Consider the following 24,675-nt stretch of genomic DNA (forward strand, 5'->3'; position numbering starts at 1 on the left):
GGTATGTCTGACAGCAGGCGTTAGATGTGCGGATGGACATAGCTCGGAGTGTGGCTGATACATCAGACTGTAGTGTGATGTGGGTTATGCAAGGACAGGATGGTGGTGCAATGTGCACCTTGCATGTGCTGATGGTTCAGCCTTTGGCACTGCGTGGCGGCAACAGTGGCATAGACAAGCTGAGGACAGCCAAATGAATGGGTGGAGGGAGGAAGTGAGGAGCATCTTGGAGGCGTGTCTGTTGCCAAATCTGGATACTCCGTGGGCCCTTGCTGCAGGGGCCGCAGCAGCAGGCGGCATCTCCTTGCAAAATGACAGAATTTGCACACAAAGACTAGGATGTCAGAATGACAACTGCAACAGGCGCGTGTGGAAAGTAAGGAGTGTCCATTGTCACATGGCACACCCAGAGACAATGCATGCACAATCACCAAAGAAGCATGACACCGGATCATGAAACAGAAGGCCGACCTGCGCACAGGAGACACACCCTCAGCAGCTGTTGATGGCCCATTGTGTGGACCAACAGGCCAACATACATACACGACCATGTACTTCATGCCCAATAGGGAGCCTAATCCATGAGCTACTGCATGCATGTTGTTAAACTACACATGGACTCCTATGCATAATCTTCCACAACTATGCCAGATATGCCGCATGCAAAGTGGCAAGAGACCTGCATTGACAGAGATGAGGCACCTTGGAGTGTGACTAACACCTTTAGTACACAGCCTCACACTAATGCAAATGCATCCATTGGAACAGACTTACAGGTCATTTGGCTGACCATGTGTGACCTACACTGGACACCCCCTTGAACACACAGATGTGGTAAATCCTACTGAGCTGGCACACAAGTGAAGCGGTTGAGCCTAACACCCCTTGCTGCACATGGAGAGTCTGAAATTCCCCATTGAGCCTCATATGGGGATGTCCCACACTATGTCCACCATTAGCATCCCGTATGTGCCTGAGGGACGTTATACACACATTGATGCCTTCATCAGAATCCACAAACCATGACAGATGACTGTCAGGAAGGGTGACTATCAATTCATGGGAGCCAAGCAACACGTCATGTGGCCCATGGTGAGTCGACATGTATGCATGGTAACACTACATGCACAGGAGCAGTTCCCACATATCACAAACACGTACCACCCACAAAATGCCTTGCTGCACTCCTTACCCCAAATGACTTTTCACCATGTCTGTGCATGTAACTCCGATCCAGCACACGTTGCAATACTCATGAGGAATAGCAGGAGGGCAATGATGACATGAGCAGACGACAGCAGCAACAACCTGGGGAGGACAGACACACAACAAGTCAGCGAAGAGCTAGTAATCCGTAGGCCTGGGCTAAATTTCCGTTCCGCTCGCGGAAATTGCGATAATTTGACATTTTCGTGTTCCGCGGAGAGCGCGAAAATGTCAAAATTTCCGCATTCCGCAGTTTAGCGATAATTTGGTTCTTGCTCGCGCTGTAAAATAATACATTCTCGTGCGCGCGCGATCGCCTTACCTGAATCCCCGCGTTCGCCGACAAGTTTTCCCGATCCGGTCGCGTTCTCCACAAGATGTTGGATTGTTGGTAGCCATTTACGCTGTCTCGCGACAGTTCGCGCCTGCAGTAACGTCATGCGTCGCGCGATCACGTCTTTCTTCTCGCGATCATGCACCGTGAGAAGAGAGAAAACAAGATGGCCGCGCCCGCAAGCAAACGCATGGGTAAGTTGGCGAGCCACGAACACGCAGAAAATACCGCGAACGGGCGGGAAAAAAACTTCCGCATCTTCGCGATATTTCCGCGTGTTTGCGGAGATTTGTAACATTTTCATGATAATTTGCGAAAGTCGCTTTCACAAATTCCGCCCATCCCTAGTAATCCGCAGACATGTACATGTACTCTACAGGAATGATGTTGTCACCATGCCCTTAATAAATTTAGTGTTCCAGCTAAAATGTGTGGACTGACATCATCACTTGAATGACACATCAGAACACACCTCCAAGTCACTTAGCACACAGTCAGTTCGACACACACATTGCAACACATGCCACACAAGGCTCATAGCGTGCACACTCAAACACAGGGACTCACCATCATGAGAAGAAGTTGCAGATAAGCTGACTCCGGATGTCCTCATCCTCATCCTCATCCTCACTTGCCCCGTGCCCGAGCCCTTCATCCTCCACGGGTGGATGATCCTGCTCATCCGGATCAAGGATGAGTGGCACGGCCTTCTCCACTGCCATGTTGTGCAGCATGCAGCATACAATGAAGATTTTGCAGACCTTCACCGGGGCATATGGGAGGGCGCCGCCGGTCTTGTGGAGGCACCGGAATCTGCTCTTTAGGAGTCCAAACGTCCTCTCAATCACGTGCCTCGTCTGCCCATGGGTGTTGTTGTACTGGTGTTCTGCGGCTGTTCTGGGGTTGCGGAGAGGCGTCATCAGCCATGGCATGTTGGGATAGCCAGAGTCCCCTACATGGAAACATCATGTGAAGAAGTGGGTCAGGAGATGCCGTAAGATACAAAGATAGCGCTGAACACAGGACCAACAGAGTATACCCACCAACAAGACATGCTCGTTCCCCGTGCAGCTGCAGCATCATTTCTGGCACCCTGCTACGCCTCATGATGTTTGCATCGTGTGCGGACCCTGGAAAACGGGCACAGACATGGGAAATCAGCATGTTAGCAAGACACACCACAAGGGCATTAATGGAGTGGTAATGTTTTCTGTTTCTATAGGCTACCTCCTGTGCCTGTGGTGGTACCAAAGCCACATGTGTCCCATCAATGGCCCCAATTACATGAGGCATCCCTCCCAGGGCATAGAACTCACCCTTGACACCTGTCAACTGTTCACAAGTGGGGAAATGGATGAAGTCATCCAGGTGCACTAACATGGCTTCCATAACATCATGCAGGACACGGCTGAACATTGTCTGGGACATGCCACCGACATCAGCTATGGTCAATTGAAACGTGCTGGTAGCAAAAAAATGTAGGGCTGCCATCACCTTCATCTTGGGGTGTCAGAGCTGTAGGATACCTGTGTAGTGGTTGGAGGTGTGGTGCAAGCCGGCGGGTCAAGTCCTCTACTAACTCTTGGGAGAAGCGGTATCTGCGTATGCAGTCATGTTCACGCATGGCATCCAGGTCTGGCATTCGTCTGGGGAGAGGCGGTGCCCTGCAGAGATTTGGAGGGAATAACGAAGAGTGAGTACATTACCACAACAATTTCACTGAGGTGAGCACATGTTCAACAGCTAATACACATCTGCTTAATACAGAGTCTGTGCTTTGCAATACATCCAGGACACGTAGGCCAGCCAGGTGATACTCCTACGAAGAGCCAGCCACAATAGTTGCATGGCAATGTTGACGTGACATGCCATTAAAATTAAGCCTGGGCGAAGCACTACGCTACGCTCACGTAGTTTGTGAAGTTCGCGCTACTTCGCACTACGCGAACTGCACGTAGCACAGTGCGCACACGCGTAGCGTAGTGTTGCGTAGTGCTGCGGTAATTTTTTGCTTGCTCGTGGTCCTCAACGTCAAGTTGGCGACCGCAAGCATGCAAAATGACATCCCAGCGACTTTTTCCTTGTTCGCGATCAGCAACATCAAGTTGGCGATCGCGAGCATGGAAAATAAACCTCCAGGCGAGATTCCCAACGCGAGGAGGTCAGGTTTCTCATTGCGAGGGATCGCGTATGCTCGCGACCGCTCGCGATGAGAAACTACCAGTTCGCGTTGAGAAAGCTGCCGCTCGAATAAAAATCTACTCGAGCAGCAGAAAACTACAGCTCGCACTGTGCAAGATGCCATTTTCAATGATTGCACAGTGCCGGTTGCTTGTCCGCACTGTGCAATCATTGAAAACAACATCTTGCACAGTGTGAACATGTTACTACGCAGTTCGCGAAGTGCTACGCGTAGCTCGCGTAGTGCGAACTTCACTTTGCGTAGCTTCGCGAAGTGCTACTTCGCGAACTATGCCCACCCTTAATTAAAATAGCTGTGGGCCAGTGTAAGTGGAAAGCCAGACCCATTACATGAGTGACAGACATCCACATATCAGCATTTGAAGGATGTCATCTCATACAGACAGCTGGCGGGAGTCTAGATGCACAGGTCACATGTAATCTTGAAAAGGACAGATAACACACATTTCCATGAAGGGGTACATGTCAAAAACTGATGACACAGACATTGAGAGAATGCAGATATTGCTTCATGTCAGGAAGTCATCTTCGAACCATCATGACACATGTAACGTGTGAGTCCACATGTGGCATGGTGTGCGTAGATGTGTGTCATGCACATATGCACACAGACACATGTTGGATGCTGCAACAGCAGATGGATTTGACGGAACACCAATGGAAAGCTCATGGGAACACATGACACACACTTGACATAGTCACATCGTGGCACACTGGGAGTCACATGTCAGGTGTAATTATCCATGTACCTGGCATCAGGGGACAGTTGCGGGTGTTGCTGACTGTGCCATACCAGTGATGCAGTGCTTGACATGTGTGTCGTACATGCACACATGTGCAAAGTGTGAATGGGAAGTGTGCCACGTAGTGCCCCATCACACATGACATATGTAAACAGCTCATCACACATCTATTGTGCCACAACATGAGGAGACATGTGCCACATCACTGCCTGACACACCTAGGCCCTGCACATGAAGGACTGCACTGACAATGACTTGATGTACAGCCTCATGTGCGCCTCCTATCACTAGTGTAAGCTGTGAAAGGCAGTACACACGCTCTGAGGGCGTGTTTAGGGCCCGTACTCACGCGTGTACGGCCTGTACACGCGTGAGTACGTGCCTATCACTATAGTTGGGGTTCCCGTAGATCCTAGTGATACGGCCTGTACTCACGCGTGTATGGCCCATACACAAGTGAGTACGTGCCTATCACTATAGTTGGGGGTACCGTAGGTCCTAGTGATACAGGCCGTACACGCGTGAGTACGGCCTGTATCACTAGGACCTATGGTAACCCCAACTATAGTGATATGGGCCGTACTCACGCGTGTACGGCCCGTATCACTAGGACCTACGGTAACCCCAACTGTAGTGATACGGGCCGTACTCACGCGTGTACAGCCCGTACATGCGTGAGTACTTGCCTATAACTATAGTTGGGGGTACCGTAGGTCCTAGTGATACGGGCCGTACACGCGTGAGTACGGCCCGTATCACTATAGTTGAGTTTACCGTAGGTCCTAGTGATACGGGCCATACGCATGCGTGTACGGCCCGTATCACTAGGACCTACGGTACCCCCAACTATAGTGATAGGCACGTACTCACGCGTGTACGGGCCGTACATGCGTGAGTACGGCCCGTATCACTGTAGTGATGGTGCCCTAGGGGTACGTGTGAAACGCGCCGTACCTGTGTGTGGATTTAAGAATTACAATGGGGACACATGAGGGACAAGTATTAGGGCCTAAATGCATGCTGGTTGTCATGGATACCAAGTTTCACGTTCAAAATTTAACATCATGTGGTCTGGAAAAATCAGTTGGCCACATTTAACATTGTTGCAAAGTGGTTGTTGACTTGACATGATGCTGCAAAATCGAAAGATGCAAAGGCTGTCACTGGTGTATGTTTAAAGGGATTGGAGGAAACATAGGATTCAAATGAGTCTGACCAATCACTCTGTCCTCCTGTAAATGAAATAGGCCAGCAAGGCAGATATAAGGCAGCCAGAACCCATGAGAGGGCACTTGCCTACACCACATGTCAGTCGATACCACTGCTGCTGTATTGTCTCCCTCTGGCACCATGTCAAGGACTGTGGAGAGGGCCCAGCCTTTCACCCAGGAGGAGAACGAGGCCCTGCTGGATGTGATCCTCCCATAGTACCCCATGCTGTATGGTCGACCAGGGGAGCAGGTGAGTGCTGACTCCATTACCTTTGCCTGTGCACCTTTCTTGTGTCTGTCACTTCTGGCATTGTGGCCAGGTGTGACAGACATGCAATGTTGGTTGGAGTGGGTCCCGGGGGGGGGATGGCTTATGTCTCTCATGCAGGGCTTGATGTAGTTCATGTGTGCACTCCTCACTTGCATTGTGCTTACTGTGACATTCACTGCATAGTGCATGGCACATTCCGCCAGCCTAATCCTCTCGGGCATTCTTGTTCTATTGTCCTGCGGTGATTCAGTGGTCACCCCGGTGTGACAGGTGACTGCACCCACAGATGTGTGTGAGAGTTGAGTGGAGCTGTGGTGAGAGTGGTGAGAGTATCCAAATGATGTGTACACCCCCTGGACATTGATGTGTGTGAATGTTTCTGGTCATGTGGTTGAGTGTCTATGTGGAGTGTTGCACCACAGCTGCATGGAGGAGGCAACTGCTCAATCCATCTGATGTGTGAAGTAAGCCGTGCTGTGTGTCTGACTTGCTGAGCTAGCCCCACACCTGTGACCCCCCCCGGCAAGTGGCACATGTGCAGAGTGAGGTGTGCATCTGCAGTTGGCAATGGCAGGTGATTGATGTGTGCCAGTGTGTGTCTGTGTACTCTGCTGAGGTTTTGTCAGTGGCCTGGGGCATGTGACTGATTTTCGGTGCTGTCCATCAGCCTTGTGTTGCTTGGGATGCACAGTGTGTGCCATGATCAGGGATTGTTTCGCACCCCTCATGCCACCTGTGCACTTACTATGCCATGTTATGCATTGGTGCGCCCACAGTGGAAAAAGTCCCTATGACTAAGGTGCTATTACTTGCCAGCATACTATGCCCTGTTCAACAGATCAAAGATGTTCAAATGTGTGTCTCTGTGACATGGTGCAGGTGTAGTGATGTTGTCCCACTTTGTCATACACACAGGTATCCCCCTACCACAAGGGGAAGATCTGGAAGGATGCCGTCAAGGCCGTGCAATCGGTGGAGGGTCACAGGCGGCGCCTGCCACAAGTGAGGAAGAGATGGCAGGACATCCGGTGCTGGACCCGGAGGATCGCCCGGGTCATGCTGAAGAAGGAGGAGCCTCACAAGCATGGCGGGCGCCGGCGCCTGACCCACCAGATGCGGCGTGTCCTGGCGGGTGTCTTCCCTAACCTGGATGGGCGGATACAGGAGTTACAGCAGCAGGAAGGGGGTAGGTACATGTGTGTTTGTTGTGTGTCGCCAGCTTTTGGATCTGCTCAGTTGCCTGGATACACTGCCAGGCTATATATATGCAGTGCATATCCTGTTCCCCAAAGTCAACCTGTGCTGTTCTTCCTCCCTTCCCCTCCTTGACATGTGTTACCTGGTCTGTGTGCCATCACTATTGCACATGGTCATCTAGGCTGCCAGTTTATCAAGGTGCACACTGCTTTCTGCATCATGTGTGGGGGTGGTCTGCCTGTGCCCTGTCCTGTTCGGTCATTTGGGGGGGGCTTAATTGTTGGCACTGATGCTGAGTCTCAACATAGGAGTGTGAGGGTTCAAATGAACAGACTTGCAGCATGCATTACCAATGTTGTGGCCTCAGACATGATGTGCATGAGTGGGACATATGCTTAGTGCTGGGACGGTTGCTCCTGTAACAGTCAGCTCATTCCAGGACCATGGAGCAGTGTGCACACTACAGTCCCCTGACACAGCCTGCCCTCCTACTCATGAGTGTCATCCAACACTGTGCACATTCACTGTGGGTACATCATGGCTCTGCCTCTGTGGCATTGTTCCCTGGCCTAGGTAGTATTTTTCACATGTGTGATACATTTGTCCACTGGACAGGGATACACCAGTTTGCTTGTGCATACTCACACTGGGCAGTGCCTGTGTGGCTATTCACAACAATCTGTTGATGTTTGTTTGTGACCAATATGTTTTGCCAGCCCTACAAGGTGATGTCGTGTTAATGAAGCTAGTTTTCAAGCACAGTTATTGTAACCCTGAATAAGAGGTTTAACTTCTTGATCGGTATCAGTCACATTGACTCAGGTATGGGTGGGTGTGTGCGGGAGGGGCGTACATGTTCAACCCTGATGTTTCATTGCCAGTTCTGACTTGTGTGTGATGAGTCGCAGTACAGAGTCATCGTGCAGTGCCCCCGTGATGTTGGCCAGTGCTTAATGTTCGTGCGTCATTGCCAGTGTCAGTTTTTGACAATCATGTATCCTGGTTGTACATTTTTGCCACCTGTGTGTGGTTCAGATGCTACACAGTTGTGACTTTGTGTGCTGACATCTGTGGGTACATTCTGGCTCGCCATGAGGGGGAACCCACAGTACAGCTAGGCTTTTTTGGTAAACAATTGCAGGCCCATTAGCTTATGCATTGTCCTGGGTGTGGACATGTGTGCCACTCCAGATGACAGTCAGTAGGTCATATGTGTAGCCAACTGTGTGATCAGGTGACGGATAGCCATGTGACAAATGACATTATTCAAGTTGTTACTCAGAGAAAATGTCCATTGGCACTCACTACACCTGTCAACATGTCTCAATGTTTCACATGCGTGACCTTGTTGTTTTGTTGTGAAGGACAATGATGTGCCTGCATGACAGATGTCTCCCAAGGAAGTGCACAAGACACCACCTTTACACTTTCCAGGGACACGCTGGCACATTTTAAAGTAAGGCACAGTTTGAACAAAACTTGTTTGGAGTTCATACATATACATCTTCCCACAGTGTGCTAGCAATTGGGTTAGTCCTTGGTTGTTGCTGATACCAACTTACGAGTGTCAAGTCATCCAGACCACCCTGGTGCCATGTATATGTACTTACTGATACGCCATTTCTGCCTAACAGTGGCTGATTTGAATGAGTCTGGCAGCTCAGACAATGACTGTGTACATGTAGTTTGGTGTGCACCTCCTTGTGTGACTTCTGCTATACAGACACATGTGTGTTGTGTTCACAGAGTGCCACATTCACACATGCTAGACATGTCCATTATGTAAAGGGTTGTGATTCTCCAGGAGTCACAATGTATTGCTTTGGGGTGTCAAAAGTACTCACAGGTCTCTGAGTGTGGGGATACCTTCTGCATTGGCATGTGCTATTTGGCCTTGGTTGCGTCAATACTGTTTGTTTCACAGTGAACAAGATGTGGCATGCCTTCATAGACTCGCTGTGCTCAACTGATCCCAGACACTAGCTTCTCATGATCTTGTGATTTCAAGTTATTTGCTGTTGTGTCCTATTTTTCTTTTTATCCAAGTGGCATGGTGGGTCAACCAACTGGGGAGTGCAGGGCTTATATATGTGGGGAGTATCCTAGATGTTACTCATGATGCCTTTCCTGTTATGCAGTGTTGCCTATTTTGTTTGGACTCATGTGTCAGATGTATACAGGTGACTGATTTTTTCCTGTCTCTTCACCTTGCCCACAGCATCATCAGAGGACACCGAGGGAGACACCGGCACGGACGTGGAGGAGGGATCGAGCAGTGGTGCCACCACTAATGAGGAGTCAGTGGAATCTAGTGGCACGGAGGGCGAGGGGAGTGAGGCGGAGGACCTGCCCAGTACCAACACTGACTACGAGACAGACGGGTCCGAGGCTGAGCTCCCAGAGGGGGCGGAGGCTGCTCCCACAGCTGAAAGCAGCAGTACATCTCTCGCCGCCCCCTCCATTCCCATCACCGCCCTCCCACTTGCTCGGGTCCCTTCTGTCCGTGCTAGGCGACCACATGTCTCCTTCGTGCCAGGCACCGCACCCCCTACCCCTGTCCCCCCTACTGCCCTCGCTGCCGAGTCTGTGGACATTCAGCTGCAGTTGCAAGTTGTGCAGACATCGATCCTGACTGTCCTCCATGGCCACACCAGACTGCTGACCCAGATGGTGTCGTACATGGAGGGCATGTCATCAGCGATGTCTGACCAACGGAGGTTGCTGAGGTCCCTGGACTCGACACTGACGGCAGTAGCAAATCACCTGCAGTGCTGCGTCCCCCCACCCCTGTCCCATCCACAAGTCTCACAACCATGCCTGTCCCAGGCACACCAAGACATCCACACACACGCACCCCACCAGACAGTAGCAGCACACCACCACATAAGGGCAAGCGCACACCTCCTGACACGCACACTCAGGGGGAAGCAGGCACACCCACTGGGTCTTGGGCACACAGGCAGGCACGCAGCCACAGTCCTCGTCCACATGACTCACTCCCCAGTCCCTCCGATCTCACTCTCCTTGGCTCCTCTGCCCCAGATTTGGAGAAGAAGGCCCACTTTGCTGGGCTGGGCCTCAGCCCCACTAGTTCACCTGGACGCAAACGGTCAAGGCACTCCACGGGTAGGGGAGTTAAGTCCCCCAGCACGTCCACCACCTTCCCCAGTAGTGCTGCAACCCATCCCTCCGACCCCCCCCTCCTTGGGGCCTGTTGTTTCTCCAGGTGCAGGGGAGACGCTTGAAGTACTGGCAGAAGTGTGCAGCGCCGAGCTCGCCTCCACCTTTGGCGCTGCCCCACCCCCTGTGGTCGAGTCGTCCGTCCCTGCACCCACCACACCTACCCTTCCCCCTCCTGTCCCTGCGGTGCCTGGTCCTTCCCCACATGATGCCTCCCCCCAGTCGACAACACAGTCTTGTGATGTGCAGGCAAGCTAGGGGAGACGCATGGCCATGTGTCCCCCCCCCAACGACTGATGATATGGACTGGCCATTGGCCTTTGTGAATAGTCTCGTTTACACATTCTTATTTTCATGCTGAATAAAGCATTTTCTTTTTCGTTTGTAAAGTCTTGCATTTCAGGTATTGATGTTGATGCTGATGCTACAGGAGTTGGGGTTGTGGGCATGTGTTATGTTTCAGGGACATGTTGTACTCTGCTGCTCATGGGGTGGAACCTGGTATCTGCGTGCCATCACAAGGTCTCTACAAAGATTCTTTGTCGTGTATGCTCTTTGTGTTTGGAGACATTGTCCCAAGGAGTGTTCTTTCCTCTGTGTCACCTGACATCTCCCCTGCAGAGAGTTGCACAATTGTTGTGTTGCCCTGTGTCTACATTTCCTTTTCTGGTGATGGATCCCTTCAACTCTGGCCATGCCTGCTCCGCAATGTGTCCGGCTGCATAGTCTGTGCCATCCTTGGTACTCACTGTACTTGTGTATAGAGTGTTTTGCCATGCCTTCATGGAGACATTGTCCCTTTTCCGCACAATGCATGTGTGTAATCCCAGCCTAGTACACATATGGTACTTGTCCTGCTGGGTATTTGAACACCTGACTCACAATTGTGTCCTTTGTATCTGTGGGAACTCCACCCGATTCCTTCCCTGACAGACAACATCTTGGTGGCTAGCCCAGCACCTGAACATTCCTATCAGTCCTGGGATGTGCGTGTCAGTGTGTGTTCTCTTTGGCTCTGTTAGTTTATTAGGCAGTGGCATGACTATACAGTCTTGTGGCATGATCTCAGTGTGTGTATTGTGCTGCATCTGCCAGGGGTGGTTATTCATGTGTTATTTGTCCTCACACCCACATGTGGTGTGTCATGCAGTGGGGGAAAGACATCCATCCTCCTGGGAGTGGGACACTGCTGTCAGTGATGTGTTGTTATGGCACTATCATCATTGTTCTAAGTTAGGGATACGTACATTCACCCATGGAGCTGTGGTCATCTGATAATGATGTACACCCCCCATATCTCTGTCCACTGCTGGGAGTACTCTGCACCCACACCCATGTCTCTGTCCACTGCTGGGAGTCCTCTGCACCCACCCCCATGCTCTGTCCACTGCTGGGAGTCCTCTGCACCCACCCCTCATATGTCTTTCCACTGCTGGGAGTCCTCTGCACCCACCCCTCATATGTCTGGGCACTGCTGGGAGTGATGGGCACCCACCCCTCATATGTCTGGGCACTGCTGGGAGTGATAGGCACCCACCCCTCATATGTCTGGGCACTGCTGGGGGTCCTCTGCACCCACCCCTCATATATCTGGGCACTGCTCGGAGTCATAGGCACCCACCCCTCATATGTCTGGGCACTGCTGGGAGTGAATCAGATTTGTATGTATTTTTTTGCCGGTCGGTGTTTTTTACGAGAAAACGCTCCGTACGACCATTTGTACCTGGGTTTTACCGGATCGGAATCGGCACCTATATATTAAATATAGTTTCTGTCAGATTTGCTTTCTAAATGTAAAATGCAATCGAACCACACATTTTGTTTTAAATTACTGTTCAGCACACAAAAACGTATAAATTGAGCCATCCACCAGTTTGTCCTCAGTAGATCACTGACTTCTTAGGTGTCCACACGCATCGGAGCAGGGAGAAAAAACTGAGAAACATTGCTTTTGAACACTGCCACCTGCAGATCAAATAAGTAAAACAATCACATCAAACACACATACATATAATACACTAAAAGCCCTGAATATTTTGTAATTATATATTTTTTTATTAATTCACAGCCTTCTGCCTGACTCTCTCTAAAGACACTCACAAAAGTAAGTGTATCCTAAATAAAATTGACTGGTATTAAACACAAAAACTTTCTCATTCGTTTTTTACTAAAAGAGAAATAAAATAAAGTAAAATACAGAGATGGTATTTAAAATTAATAATAGTAGTATGCCATGGCCTGTCAATTAGAACATTTTTGCTCAGAATTTATCTCAGGGTATAGTGAAGGGTAAAGTGAAGGGGGACAAAATTACTAACCCAACTCCGAAAAGTATTTGCCTCGGAGAAGGTGCCCTATATTGGTGGGGGTAAATTTACTATTCCTACTCCGACAGGTGCTTACCTCATGGAAGGTGCTGGAAAGTGGTAGGGAACTAAAATTAATAATCCTATTCCGCCAGGTGTTCAACACAATGGAGTACAATGAGCCTTATTAGTGCTGCCCTGAAAGAAAGACTACAGCTGTACTTAAATAAAATAAGTGAAAGCATAATCAGTGAATAATAGTCACACTTTCTGTTCTTTTCCAAATCTGCACATAAAGCTTAAAAATCCACACCACAACATACTACAAAAAATCCCAAGAATTCATGACCATTGAAATAGCTTCACAGGTTAAAAGTTGATACAAGAACCTACTAATTCCATACAGTATTAAAAACTGCACCAATATAAGAAAGGAAATGTAAAACCACTCCTAAACCAATCTCACTAGCTAAAATATAAACCTATATCTGAATAAATGGAGTATGTTAGAACTAACCACAGAAAAAAATAATTTCCCTTTTTACAGGTTTAAAGCAAACCATCCATCCACTGGGAAACAAATGCAAATAATAATATACAGTCATGCCTTCTGTAGATTTCTCTACAGATCAACCCAAATCACACCTCCAGTGTGGAGGAACACATCCTCTATAACAACAAAATTAATACAATCAGAAATTGCTGATCACACAACAAGCCAAACCATTCAAGGTAAAATTAAAAAAAAAAACTTTAACACCAATAATAACTCTCTTTTTGAAGGTTTCAAGTGAAAATACATTTGTATGCAAACATAGCATTGCCTAAAAAATAAGACCTTCCTAAACAATAAAAAATGTAGTTTTTCAAATAAATAATGTCAAATCATTTTTCTTTGCAGGGTAATTTCAAAAGTACATTTTGAAAGCAAAACATAATTTTTTTTTCGTTATCTTTCTGAAAACAACAAGCCATAGCACACTACCAATCTGAAGGAAAGAATTGTCCAGAAATAAGAAACCACACACCATCACCTTCAGAAATTACAATTCACACAACAGAGAACTCTATTTAAGGTAGCATTTAACAAAAACCCTAACCTCTCCAACAATAACTTTCTTTTCACAGGTATGAACCAAACCAACATTTCAAAGCCAACATAGCAAAGCCTCAGAAAATCAACCATTGTTATGAAAAAAAGAAAAAAGGCTGTAAAACAATTAATCTAAACAAAATTTTGGCATGCGGGATACATTTTAAAAAAACAGTGATATACAAAATCGCTAAAACAATGTTTTCTCCTTTTGTCTTTCTAAATACAGATAAAGATTGGAAGCAAGAAATCAGGCAAAATACATGAATTCAAGCAAGGGAAACAGACTACTGAGTTACGGTGGCAACATTTATTGTAAGAAGAGATTAACTGAGCCCAGGAGTCATTGGAGGTTTGTGCAGTATTATGCATCACATTGCACAGGCAGAGCGGATATTCTTGGTGACACTGTTGAAAAAACATCTGAGCATAACCACTCTGCCTCTGCAATGGAAATTGAAGTTCGACCAAATATTGAACAAATAAAAACCCACTAGCACCTCTAATGAACCTTGTGGCTCACTTTTGAGGGAGGTTCCCCAAAACATACCTATGCATGTTGCTAGTTCTATGCCTACTATTCCTAATCTACGTCATATTATACACAGAAAAAACGGACAAGTAACCCTCAACGAGTTACACCTCAAACCTACTCAGATATCAACATACCAGAAGAATTAACAGTAACGTTTACTAGTAAATCATTCATTTTGCATGCCAATAAAAACCCTCTAAAGCTAATACTATTTTTTACCACCTCCCCCCCAGTAACCTTGCTAAACTAGAGAATAGTGCTATTTGGATGAGGGATGGTAAGTTTAAATCCAACCTTCATCCAAATATACACTATTCATGCCAACATTAACAACAACACTGTACTCTTAGGGCCGTATGTAGATAGCTAAATACCGGTCGGTAATGGCCGAAAATCGGTAATTTTCCCGTTACCGACCGGTATTTAGCCCTTTCCAATGTAGGAGGCAGGTTTGAAGGATTCGGTAATTTACCGAATCGGTATTTTAAGAAATCGGTAAAATTCCGATTCGGTAAATTACATAATCCTCAAATCCTATGTAGGGAGCACTCAAGTGAGTGCTTTTTTGTTTCAAGGATTCGTTATTTACCACCAACTACAGGTTGGTGGTAAATACTGAATACCTGTTAAAAAGCACTTTTGTGCTTTTCTAGAAATGCCATGTGGCAGCAGGGCATGTATGTGCGCCACATGTGCACACATGCACGATTCAGGGGTGCAACAGGGTGTCAATGTGACACCCTGCCACCCTTGAATCTGTTCCCCCTATTACCGAATCGGTATTTACCGAATCGGTAATAGTCAATGGCTTCCCATTCATGGCCCATAGGAATGAATAGGAAGGTATTCCTTATTACCGATTCGGTTAATACCGAATCAGTAATACCGAATATTACCGAATCGGTAAAATTTGCTGATTTTTTTACCTACATTCTATTTACCGATTCATAAATACCGAATTCGGTATTAAGAATCGGTAAATAGAAATTACCTACATATGGCCCTTAGTGTACAGTTTACTGCCTGATAAACAAGCTTCAGCCTACAATGAATTAGTGTCAGTGATAAAAACTAAAACTCTCAATAAAAGTCCTAGAAAAGTGATTATTGATTTTGCATTATCTATGATTAATACCTTTGCTAAATTATACCCAGAAACCCAAATTCAAGACTGTTTTTCCCACTTTTCACAGGCATATTGGCGAAAAATACAAAAAAAATCCTTAGGTGAAGATCACATATCAGACAGTGAATGACAATATCAACTGAAGAAACTAACAGCCTTATGCTTTGTACCACCCAACTGTGTAGATGACTACTACACATCCATTGCTGAATCAGACTACTTTACACAAACAAAGAGAAATTGGGCCCCTTTCCAAATTATTTTGAAGACACATGAATTAGACATCTAAGCAGGTCAGGTAGCAGGAGGAAACCAAGTTTCCCAATTGAATGGTGTAACTTTTACACAACCTGCTTAGAAGGTGGCTCAAAGACTAATAATGCAATTGAGAGATGGCACAACTCCTTCAACAAATCTATAAGAAAAACCCACCCAAACTTCTATCATTTTTTAGAAACTTTGAAGAGGTAGCAAAGTTACCAAGAAATGAGAATAGCGCAATCTTTAACAATCAATCTGAACCCACATATATCCCAAAGAAGTAAAGAAATGTCAGAACGACTGTTAGTATAAATGCAACAGTTTACGTTGTCAGTGGCTTCTGACTACCTGGAAAATATTGCAAGCATACTACATTTCCAATACAAACTAACCCCTTCTTCTAACTTACTTGCCTGTTTTTATTTAAACGATGACATTTCCTTTTTTTAAAAAACGTTTATTAGGAATATCGAAAGTCATAACTGCAGATGTCTTCTTCCTTCAACTTTTGGTGATGTTTCAATTAATTCCGTCACCAAACGTCTTCTGCACTCCAATAATACACAATCTTTAACCATAAATCCATACATTTCCAAATGGCCTGATTCAAAAAAGAAAACAGAGACTAGTGTAAACACCAAAACAAACAACATAATTGTTGATTTAAAAAAATGTGTTTTCAGTAAAAAACGGAATCCCAAAGCGAAGTTTTCAGTAAAAAACCCAAAAACCAAATTTTGACCAAAAAACCTGCAAAACGAATCTATATTTCAATCCACATTTCATCATCATTAATCTTTATTTCCACATTTCAATTTGAATTTTTTTTCTCCATGTCCAACCTCTTTTACAAGTTTCAAAATGCAGTAATACATAAAAAAAATCTGGTCCCATTAAAAAACAATCCTTCTTCGCCCTTTTGTAAGGTCTGCATCCCATCCCACAAATCCATTTTCCTCTGTTAAACACGTTGCTACTATTCCAAAAAAACACTGGACTGTACTACAAAAACATGTCGCAAGAAATGGAAAAAATAAAAAAAATGCTTTTATTACAAATAAGTTTAAAAATGTATTCCACTTTTTTTTAGAAATACTTTTTTAAACTTATCTTGCAATAACCATAATCCTCCCAACATAGGCCTAAAACTGCTACTTGGATAGGATGTAAAACGGGTTAAAACAAACTTAACATTGTGTTTTACACTAACCACCTTATGACTTCCTCCCTCCTCTACCCTTACAAATAATTTAGCCATCTACATCACTAAATATACAATAATAAAAGTTCTTACCTGACCGCAGCTCTCCCTTGCATCCAATCTTGACCACGACTCTCCACCGACTGTAGAAACAGACGTTCAACCGCATACATCAAGTCTAATAGTAAAAAGGAAAAAAGGAAAATTATTATCATTGAGTATAATGCAAAAGCATGGGAAAATTATTTTATTTAACGTTTAAAAAAATATTTACAAAGTTCAGAATGAAACTAACTTTTTTTTTAAATTGTACATAAATATCTTTTAATAAAAAAAGTTTATTGATTTTTAAAAAATGTATTTATGATTTTAAACTATTATGATATTCTCTTATTTGTTTTAAAATATTAATAAAATATTTTTCAAACTTGTAAAAAAATGTGTAGTGCTTCATTTATTATTTTATATTTACTAAAATATATTCTAAATTATAAACTTGTTTTTAAATATTTTTAGCATTCGTTTTAACTTTACAATTTTAAAGAATTATTTCCTAAAAATGAATACTCAGGTATTAGAACTAACACCTGAGTATTAATAAACTTCCCCACCCATAGCTCCTAAATCCATCACCTTCCATGCCTAAAATATTATGTTACAAACCCATACATAATATATATTTTTTTACTATCTAAAAATCCTAATGTATTCTGCAATTAAATTTATACGCAGGTGTTTAAATAAATACCAGAGTATTAATACACTTCCCCACCCATTACCCCTTAATTCTTCACATCCGGTGCCTTAAGGATTAAGGGGTCCATGAGATGGCGGCCGGCACACTGCTATGGCTAAAGGGACTGCCCACCATAGGTTCGACAGTCCCTCCGTTGGCATTAGGATGCGCCCGCCGCAAGGTAAAAAATGCATGTTGTGCATTTGAATGCACAACTTGATAGACACCACGCGGTGCCTGCCACCTTGTGCATGCAAATGCTGGGGGTACCATAGGTACCCCCCCATGTGCACCCCCCACCCCCCAACACCCTGGGGGCCCGCAATGGGCCCCCAAATGCAGCATCCGCATGCCTTTCCATGGCGGTGCCGCCGTGGAAAGGCTGATCTCCGCAGTCATCTCAATATGGATGGCGGTGTCTTGCAGACACCGCCACCATATTAAACACTTTTTCTGCCCAGTTGACTAGTCGACCGTCGAAAAACCGGCAGATGGTCTTTCCGTCTGCCGGGGTCCCACCCACCATCATAATGTGGTGGGGGAAATGGGAGGCAGGCAGTCAATGTTGGCGGGTGGATTGCCACCGCCATACGGGCGGTGGCGATCCACCCGCCAACATAATCGACTCCTAAGTTACAAACTCTTGCATTCTATATATTAATAATTTTACTATTATATTTGTTTCATTAATCTCCACCCATATGCCCTTAAAAAAACTCTCACCCCATATCTAAAGGGTTATGTTGCAAACCCATACAAAATATAATTTTTGAAATTAATTTAAAATTATATAATTAATGAAATAAAAAAATAAATACCTGATTTTTTTCATACACTTCCCCACCCATAACCCCTAAAACCCCCACATCCCATACCTAAAGGGTTATGTTACAAGCCCATGCTTACTACAAAATACATTAAAAACAAAATTCATTTAAAAACAAGTTAGTAGTTAAAAGTGAAGGTTAAAAATAACTAATGACACAATTACCTCAACCATAATTGTGTTGTAAAGGCATGTTTTGTAATGGGGCCTGCGTTGTAATGGCATGTGTTGTAATGGCACCTTCGTTGTAAAGGACTTGAAATGGCATTACATTGAAATGCCTGCATTGTAATCATAGTTCCCCCTTAGAGACTGGTGCTGCAACTGCAGACCTCAACGTTGAATATGTCCTCTTCTCTGCTTTGGAAGCAGTCTTCGGCCTGTAGACTGCAATTGCCAACAAACAGATCCACCAATGACTAGTTTGGGGGCCGCACCTGCCCATCCAAGCACCCCATTTGCACCTGGTCTGGGATGCAGCTACTGGCAAACATGAGGGCTGATGTGTCAGCCAGGTGCACTAATCCTGCTGAGAGGTCAGGTTCTGAGTCACACCACCATCTACACAGTACAAGAGCTGCCAACACCTAAGTGGGACCACTGAATGCAAGCATCTTGCACTGCCAGAAAATGCACATGCAGTAACACTGGTAACCATGGAGCTTAACTCTGAGTGGAACAAGACATTGAGGAGGCAGAAACATTCCTATGTACAAACTTAGGATTTTTTGCAGGTGCACTTGAATTGGTGAATTGGTTAAATTGAACTGAACTGTTGTGTGCATCTAAATATTGGGGTACTTTTTTGGGTGATCCGCACCTGTATCTAAACTATGCCAAGACCCATGTTACTCACCTGGGGTTGTAAACATTAAGAAATGCCTATAGCAGGGAGGATTCCAAAGAGATGTAGCGTCTCACTCAAGAATGTAGTATTTTGTTTTGTTGTGCAATTAAAGTACTTCCTCCTAACTAAAACATAGGCACAATGCTGAAAAATAAGTTGTTGTGTCTGTTAGTTGGCTGTTAAATTAGAGCTCTTGCCTAGAACATAAAGCATGTGCAGAAGCACCATGATTCCACTTTAAATGAATCAACAAAGCACAGCATTTCAATACCGACGTCCAATGCTGGATTGACATTACAGTTGAATTAGGTACCCTGCTCTCGAATTCAAGAATCAGCAGGCAAAAAGATGCAGAGCACAACAGGCTCATTCCAGATGAGACAAACATCAGCTTCGGTCAAAACACTTAATTTCAGCTGATCACAATGTAAAGGAACATACTGTACTGGACTCACTATAGTCGAGGGCAGCAACATTTTAAACCAACTCGTTTTCCCAAATGTAAGCAAATACACTCCCTCAAATTACAGATCCAGTTTTAGACATGGGGGCTGAGTACGTTGATGCTCAGCCAAAGGCCACCCCGGCAACATCTTAGGGGAAATTTATTTTACTTCCTGAAAACCTAATGATACCATTTTGGTTGCTTTCATAAACCAACAGGACAGTTGCTTCTCTGAGGCTAAATAAGTGTCCTATTTTTTCCGCAGCTGTAGGAAATCTAGTTTGGGAAAACAAGGGCTACTTCAAGAATTGGGGAATCAAAACACAACCAATAGAAATTGAAAGATATGCCCACATATTAAGACAAGCTCCAACAAAAGCCTCTTTTTTAAGGACAAAAAAATCCCAACAACAATCACAGCATAAATGTCTCTATCCTTAAAGATGCAACTGGTTCGGAGAATCTAAAGTATACAGAGGCAAAAATACATCAGTAATGATCAATACAGGAACTAACGAGAGGCCAGTATGCTTCCCGGACATCAAAATATATATTCAGAAAAGAACTGGGCGTGGTTGCCACTGACACTCACTGCAGCAAAAGTCATGAGCAGAATGCTAAATCTGACCCAATGTGCCTACAAGCTACCACCTGGAACATCACTGAGGTGCAGAATATCAATAAAATCTGGCCCTTTGCAAACACATAAAAGACTGTGACATAATGTGATTTCAAGAAACGTGGATTTTGGATCCTTTCCCTGGGAGAGGGTTTTTGTGAAGTCACAATCCAAGCTACAAAAATACTAAGGGCCCGATTCACAGAACTAACTTAAGACAAATTCCTAAACTTACTACCATTTTGGTATTCACAGAAGGCACTTACTCATTTTGGTATTCACAGAAAGCATTTACTCATTTCGGTATTCACAGAAGTTAGGAGTCCTAACTTTAGGACTCCTAAATGCCTTCTGTGAATACCGAAAGTCTTAAAATGAGGATTTTTCTCAGTTTAGTAGTAGTATAGTTAGGACTCCTAACTTTAGGACTCCTAAATGCCTTCTGTGAATACCGAAAGCCTTAAAATTAGGATTTTTCTCAGTTTAGTAGTAGTATGGTTAGGACTCCTAACTTTAGGACTCCTAAATGCCTTCTGTGAATACCGAAAGTCTTAAAATTAGGATTTTTCTCAATTTAGTAGTAGTAAAGTTAGGACTCCTAACTTTAGGACTCCTAAATGCCTTCAGTGAATACCAAAAGCCTTAAAATTAGGATTTTTCTCAGTTTAGGAGTAGTAAAGTTTGGACTCCTAACTTTAGGACTCCTAAACTGAGAAAAATCCTAACTTTAAGACTTTCGGTATTCACAGAAGGCATTTAGGAGTCCTAAAGTTAGGACTCCTAACTTCTGTGAATACCGAAATGAGTAAGTGCCTTCTGTGAATACCAAAATGAGTAAGTGCCTTCTGTGAATACCAAAATGGTAGTAAGTTTAGGATTTTGTCTTAAGTTAGTTCTGTGAATCGGGCCCTAAATTAGGACGCCCAGGAATTGCAGTATGTATAGAAATAGCCTAACACAATAGAGACCTCCTAGCCATATCAACTAACTACATGTTAGAAACAAAAATCGATCTCACTAAGAAACGTAACTGTGTATAATATCTACATTAATCTGACTAGATCAGCAAAGCTGAAGATAGGTCATGCAGTAGCTGAAATACTGAGTGAACTTGGAAACAAACACAATCCTATCCTGTTCCTACTAACTGGGGAATTTATCTGAATTTGTTCTAAGAATGTGACCAACTTGACACAGTGGCATGTGTGAGAGATTTGGATGAAGTTATATTTTTGTGCATTAATAACAATGAGCAGAATACTTTCCACACTTGAGTTCCATATGTACATAGTGTTGTTAATTTTGAAACTAATTTACCATGGTATTTAGAACATTGTTCTTCTATGTGTTAACTAGGTCTCAAATTAGACATAAACGTCATGTTGTCCAAGATCGAGGTCAACCCTGTCACTCATGGTTCTGCTCTACTAGTGATGCTGTCCATTACTTTACTGATTTTCCTGCTCATTTGAGCCTTAATATATTTTCTGATTTTCGCATACTCTGTATAACTTTTCTTTGAGAGCCTGCATGGCATTAACTCTGTACCACAATATTTTTTTATTCTGTAATAAAACCCTTTTACTTTTTATTGATCTAGACCTCAGTTCTTGAGTTTAACAAATTATTTATTTAATTGATTGTATTGCCTGATTTTGATAATTGGGAGTTCCCTTAACGCAGAGACACATTGCCTTTTGAAATTGAGGATCAACACCATCTCCAATACAGTGAAATGTGGGCTCTCCGATTGAGGTGAATTTTGGAGTGTCTAACTTTTCAGGGTACCATTTTGCTCCCACACATGTGAAACTGAATATTGGAAGAAACCCCAAAGTGTCACACCTGCACAATTACCTGATTTCATGGGATCCTCCCTAATTTTCTCTCTTAGTTTGTTTGGTCTGCGATCTTTAAACAGTTGCCTACCAGAAGACAACTCTCCATCGTTTACTAATTTTTCTCCATTTAGAAAAACGGTATTGGATTATGCTCTGATGCCTTTATATGGTGGCAGTGATCACTTTCCTCAGGATTTGGAGATAAACATCAAACATCAGCTCATAAAAAAGCTGCACTTAATTGGCGCTCCAGATGGCACCAGCACAATAAGGAAATTAATATTGACTCCTGTTAACCAAAGTAAGCTCTACAAACATCTAGAGAAAACCAACTCAGCAGTCCCATGGGAATGCAAAGTGAACATGCTGCACTGGTGGCAATTTAATATGAAAACTCTTGGAGGCACTTTGTTCTCCCACAATAGTGCAGTAAGAAAATGGCTATTCAAAACAAGCCAAATCCGTGCCAGGATTAAAGTTTGAAAAAGGAAAAGTTAACCAGCTTCTCATGAAAGCAAAACTGAAGAAACATATATACAATCATAGTTTCACCATCTTTTTGGCATTCTTGGCTGAAAATGTACCTTTTACAATCTACTTTCGGAATTGGATTGAACTTGACATTCAAGAATTCTTTGATCTGATGATATGTAATTTCGTCAGTTTCCAGCATTTTCTGTATGACTCCTTTTACACTTTTATCAGCAAGATTCTTAAGGAATTTGCTATTCTTCATGTTATCTGCTTCTTCTTACACATCAATTAAATAATCAAATGTCTCTGTCCAAGCAGTCCATCTGACGCCAATATTTTGCTTTTTGGTGGTGTCGAATGGTGGTGGTGGTTTTAGGAAGGTGGCAACATTCGACCCATTGGTGGAGCTTACTGATGTGGAAAGTAGAGCTCTTTCTGATGCTGCTTGGTAATCTTGTTTATACAAACCATCTCTGAGGCCTTGTGACATATTGCAAAAAGAACAATTGATGGACAGAATGCAGAACAATGTCATACATTCACCCCAGTACAGAGATCTGGACCTAAATCTATTGTTTTTTTGCTCGCTAGTCCAGTTTGGACCCAGCCATATGCAAATCAGTCTTGACCCTGTGCCCAATGGGAAGAGTCCAGCATGAACTGCCAGGCCAGGTCCTCCCTGGACTGGAAAAAAGCAGCCTAGGACTGGTTTTGGGCTTTCAGCCCTCATCAGCCAGGATAGCTTGACTCCAGTGGCATGGAGAGCATGGGACCCACGTTTGGGCATACCCGTCGCACTCGGGGTGACAAATGCTAAAAGAACAATTGATGGACAGAATGCAGAACAATGTCATACATTCACCCCAGTACAGAGATCTGGGCTTAAATCCCTTGTTTTTTTGCTCACCATGCCATTCCAGTTGGGACCCAGCCATATGCAAATCAGTCTTGACCCTGCGCCCAATGGGAACAGTCCAGCCTGAACTGCCAGACCAGGTCTTCCCTGGACTGGAAACAAGCATCCTAGGACCGGTTTTGGGCTTACAGCCCTCATCAGCCTGGATAGCTTGACTCCAGTGGCATGGAGAGCACGGGACCCACGTCTGGGCATACCCGTCCCACTCGGGATGACAAATGCAAAAAGAACAATTGATGGATAGAATACAGAACAATGTCATACATTCACCCCAGTACAGAGAAATGGGCCTAAATCCATCGTTTTTCTGCTCACAATACCATTCCAGTTTGGACCCAGCCATAAGCAAATAAGCTTGACCCTGCACCCTATGGAACAGTCCAGCGCGAACTGCCAGTCCAGGTCCTCCCTGGACTGGAAACAAGAATCCTAGGACCGGTTTCGGGCTTTCAGCCCTCATCAGCCAGGATAGCTTGACTCCAGTGGAATGGAGAGCACGGGACCCACGTCTGGGCATTCCCGTCCCACTCGGGGTGACCAAAGCAAAAAGAACAATTGATGGACAGAATGCAGAACAAAGTCATACATTTACCCCAGTACAGAGATCTGGTCCTAAATCCATTGTTTTTTTGCTCACCATGCCATTCCAGTTTGGACCGAGCCATATGCAAATCAGTCTTGATCCTGCGCCCAAGGGGAACAGTCCAGTCCGAACTGCCAGGCCAGGTCCTCCCTGGACTGGAAACAAGCATCCTAGGACCGGTTTCGGGCTTTCAGCCCTCATCAGCTGGGATAGCTTTACTCCAGTGGCATGGAGAGCAAGGGACCCACATCTGGGCATACCCGTCCCACTCGGGGTGACAAATGCAAAAAGAACAATTGGTGGACAGAATGCAGAACAATGTCATACATTCACCCCCGGTACTGAGATGTGGGCCTAAATCCATCATTTTTTTGCTCACCATTCCATTCCAGTTTGGACCCAGTCATATGCAAATCAGTCTAGACCCTGCGCCCAATGGGAACAGTCCAGCCCGAACTGCCAGGCCAGGTCCTCCCTGGACTGGAAACAAGCATCCTAGGACTTTTCATCCTAAGTGGGATG

At 44.8% G+C, this 24,675-nt stretch overlaps 1 protein-coding gene across 2 annotated transcripts in view; it reads left to right on the top strand.

Moving 5' to 3' along the window:
- Window positions 1-24,675, top strand: part of SH2D4B (SH2 domain containing 4B) — a 1,373,617-nt gene that overhangs the window by 844,562 nt on the left and 504,380 nt on the right. The window contains exons 12-13 of one of the 2 annotated variants that reach the window (XM_085608523.1): window positions 6,784-6,796; window positions 10,431-10,470. The exons of the other annotated variant lie outside the window; for it this stretch is intronic. Coding sequence (XP_085464649.1) covers window positions 6,784-6,796; window positions 10,431-10,470 — 53 coding nt within the window. The remainder of the gene's footprint in view (window positions 1-6,783; window positions 6,797-10,430; window positions 10,471-24,675) is intronic. 2 annotated transcript variants of the gene reach the window in all.

This window comes from Triturus cristatus, chromosome 1_2 (assembly GCF_964204655.1).
Source record: "Triturus cristatus chromosome 1_2, aTriCri1.1, whole genome shotgun sequence".
In the NCBI taxonomy this organism is placed as follows: domain Eukaryota; kingdom Metazoa; phylum Chordata; class Amphibia; order Caudata; family Salamandridae; genus Triturus; species Triturus cristatus.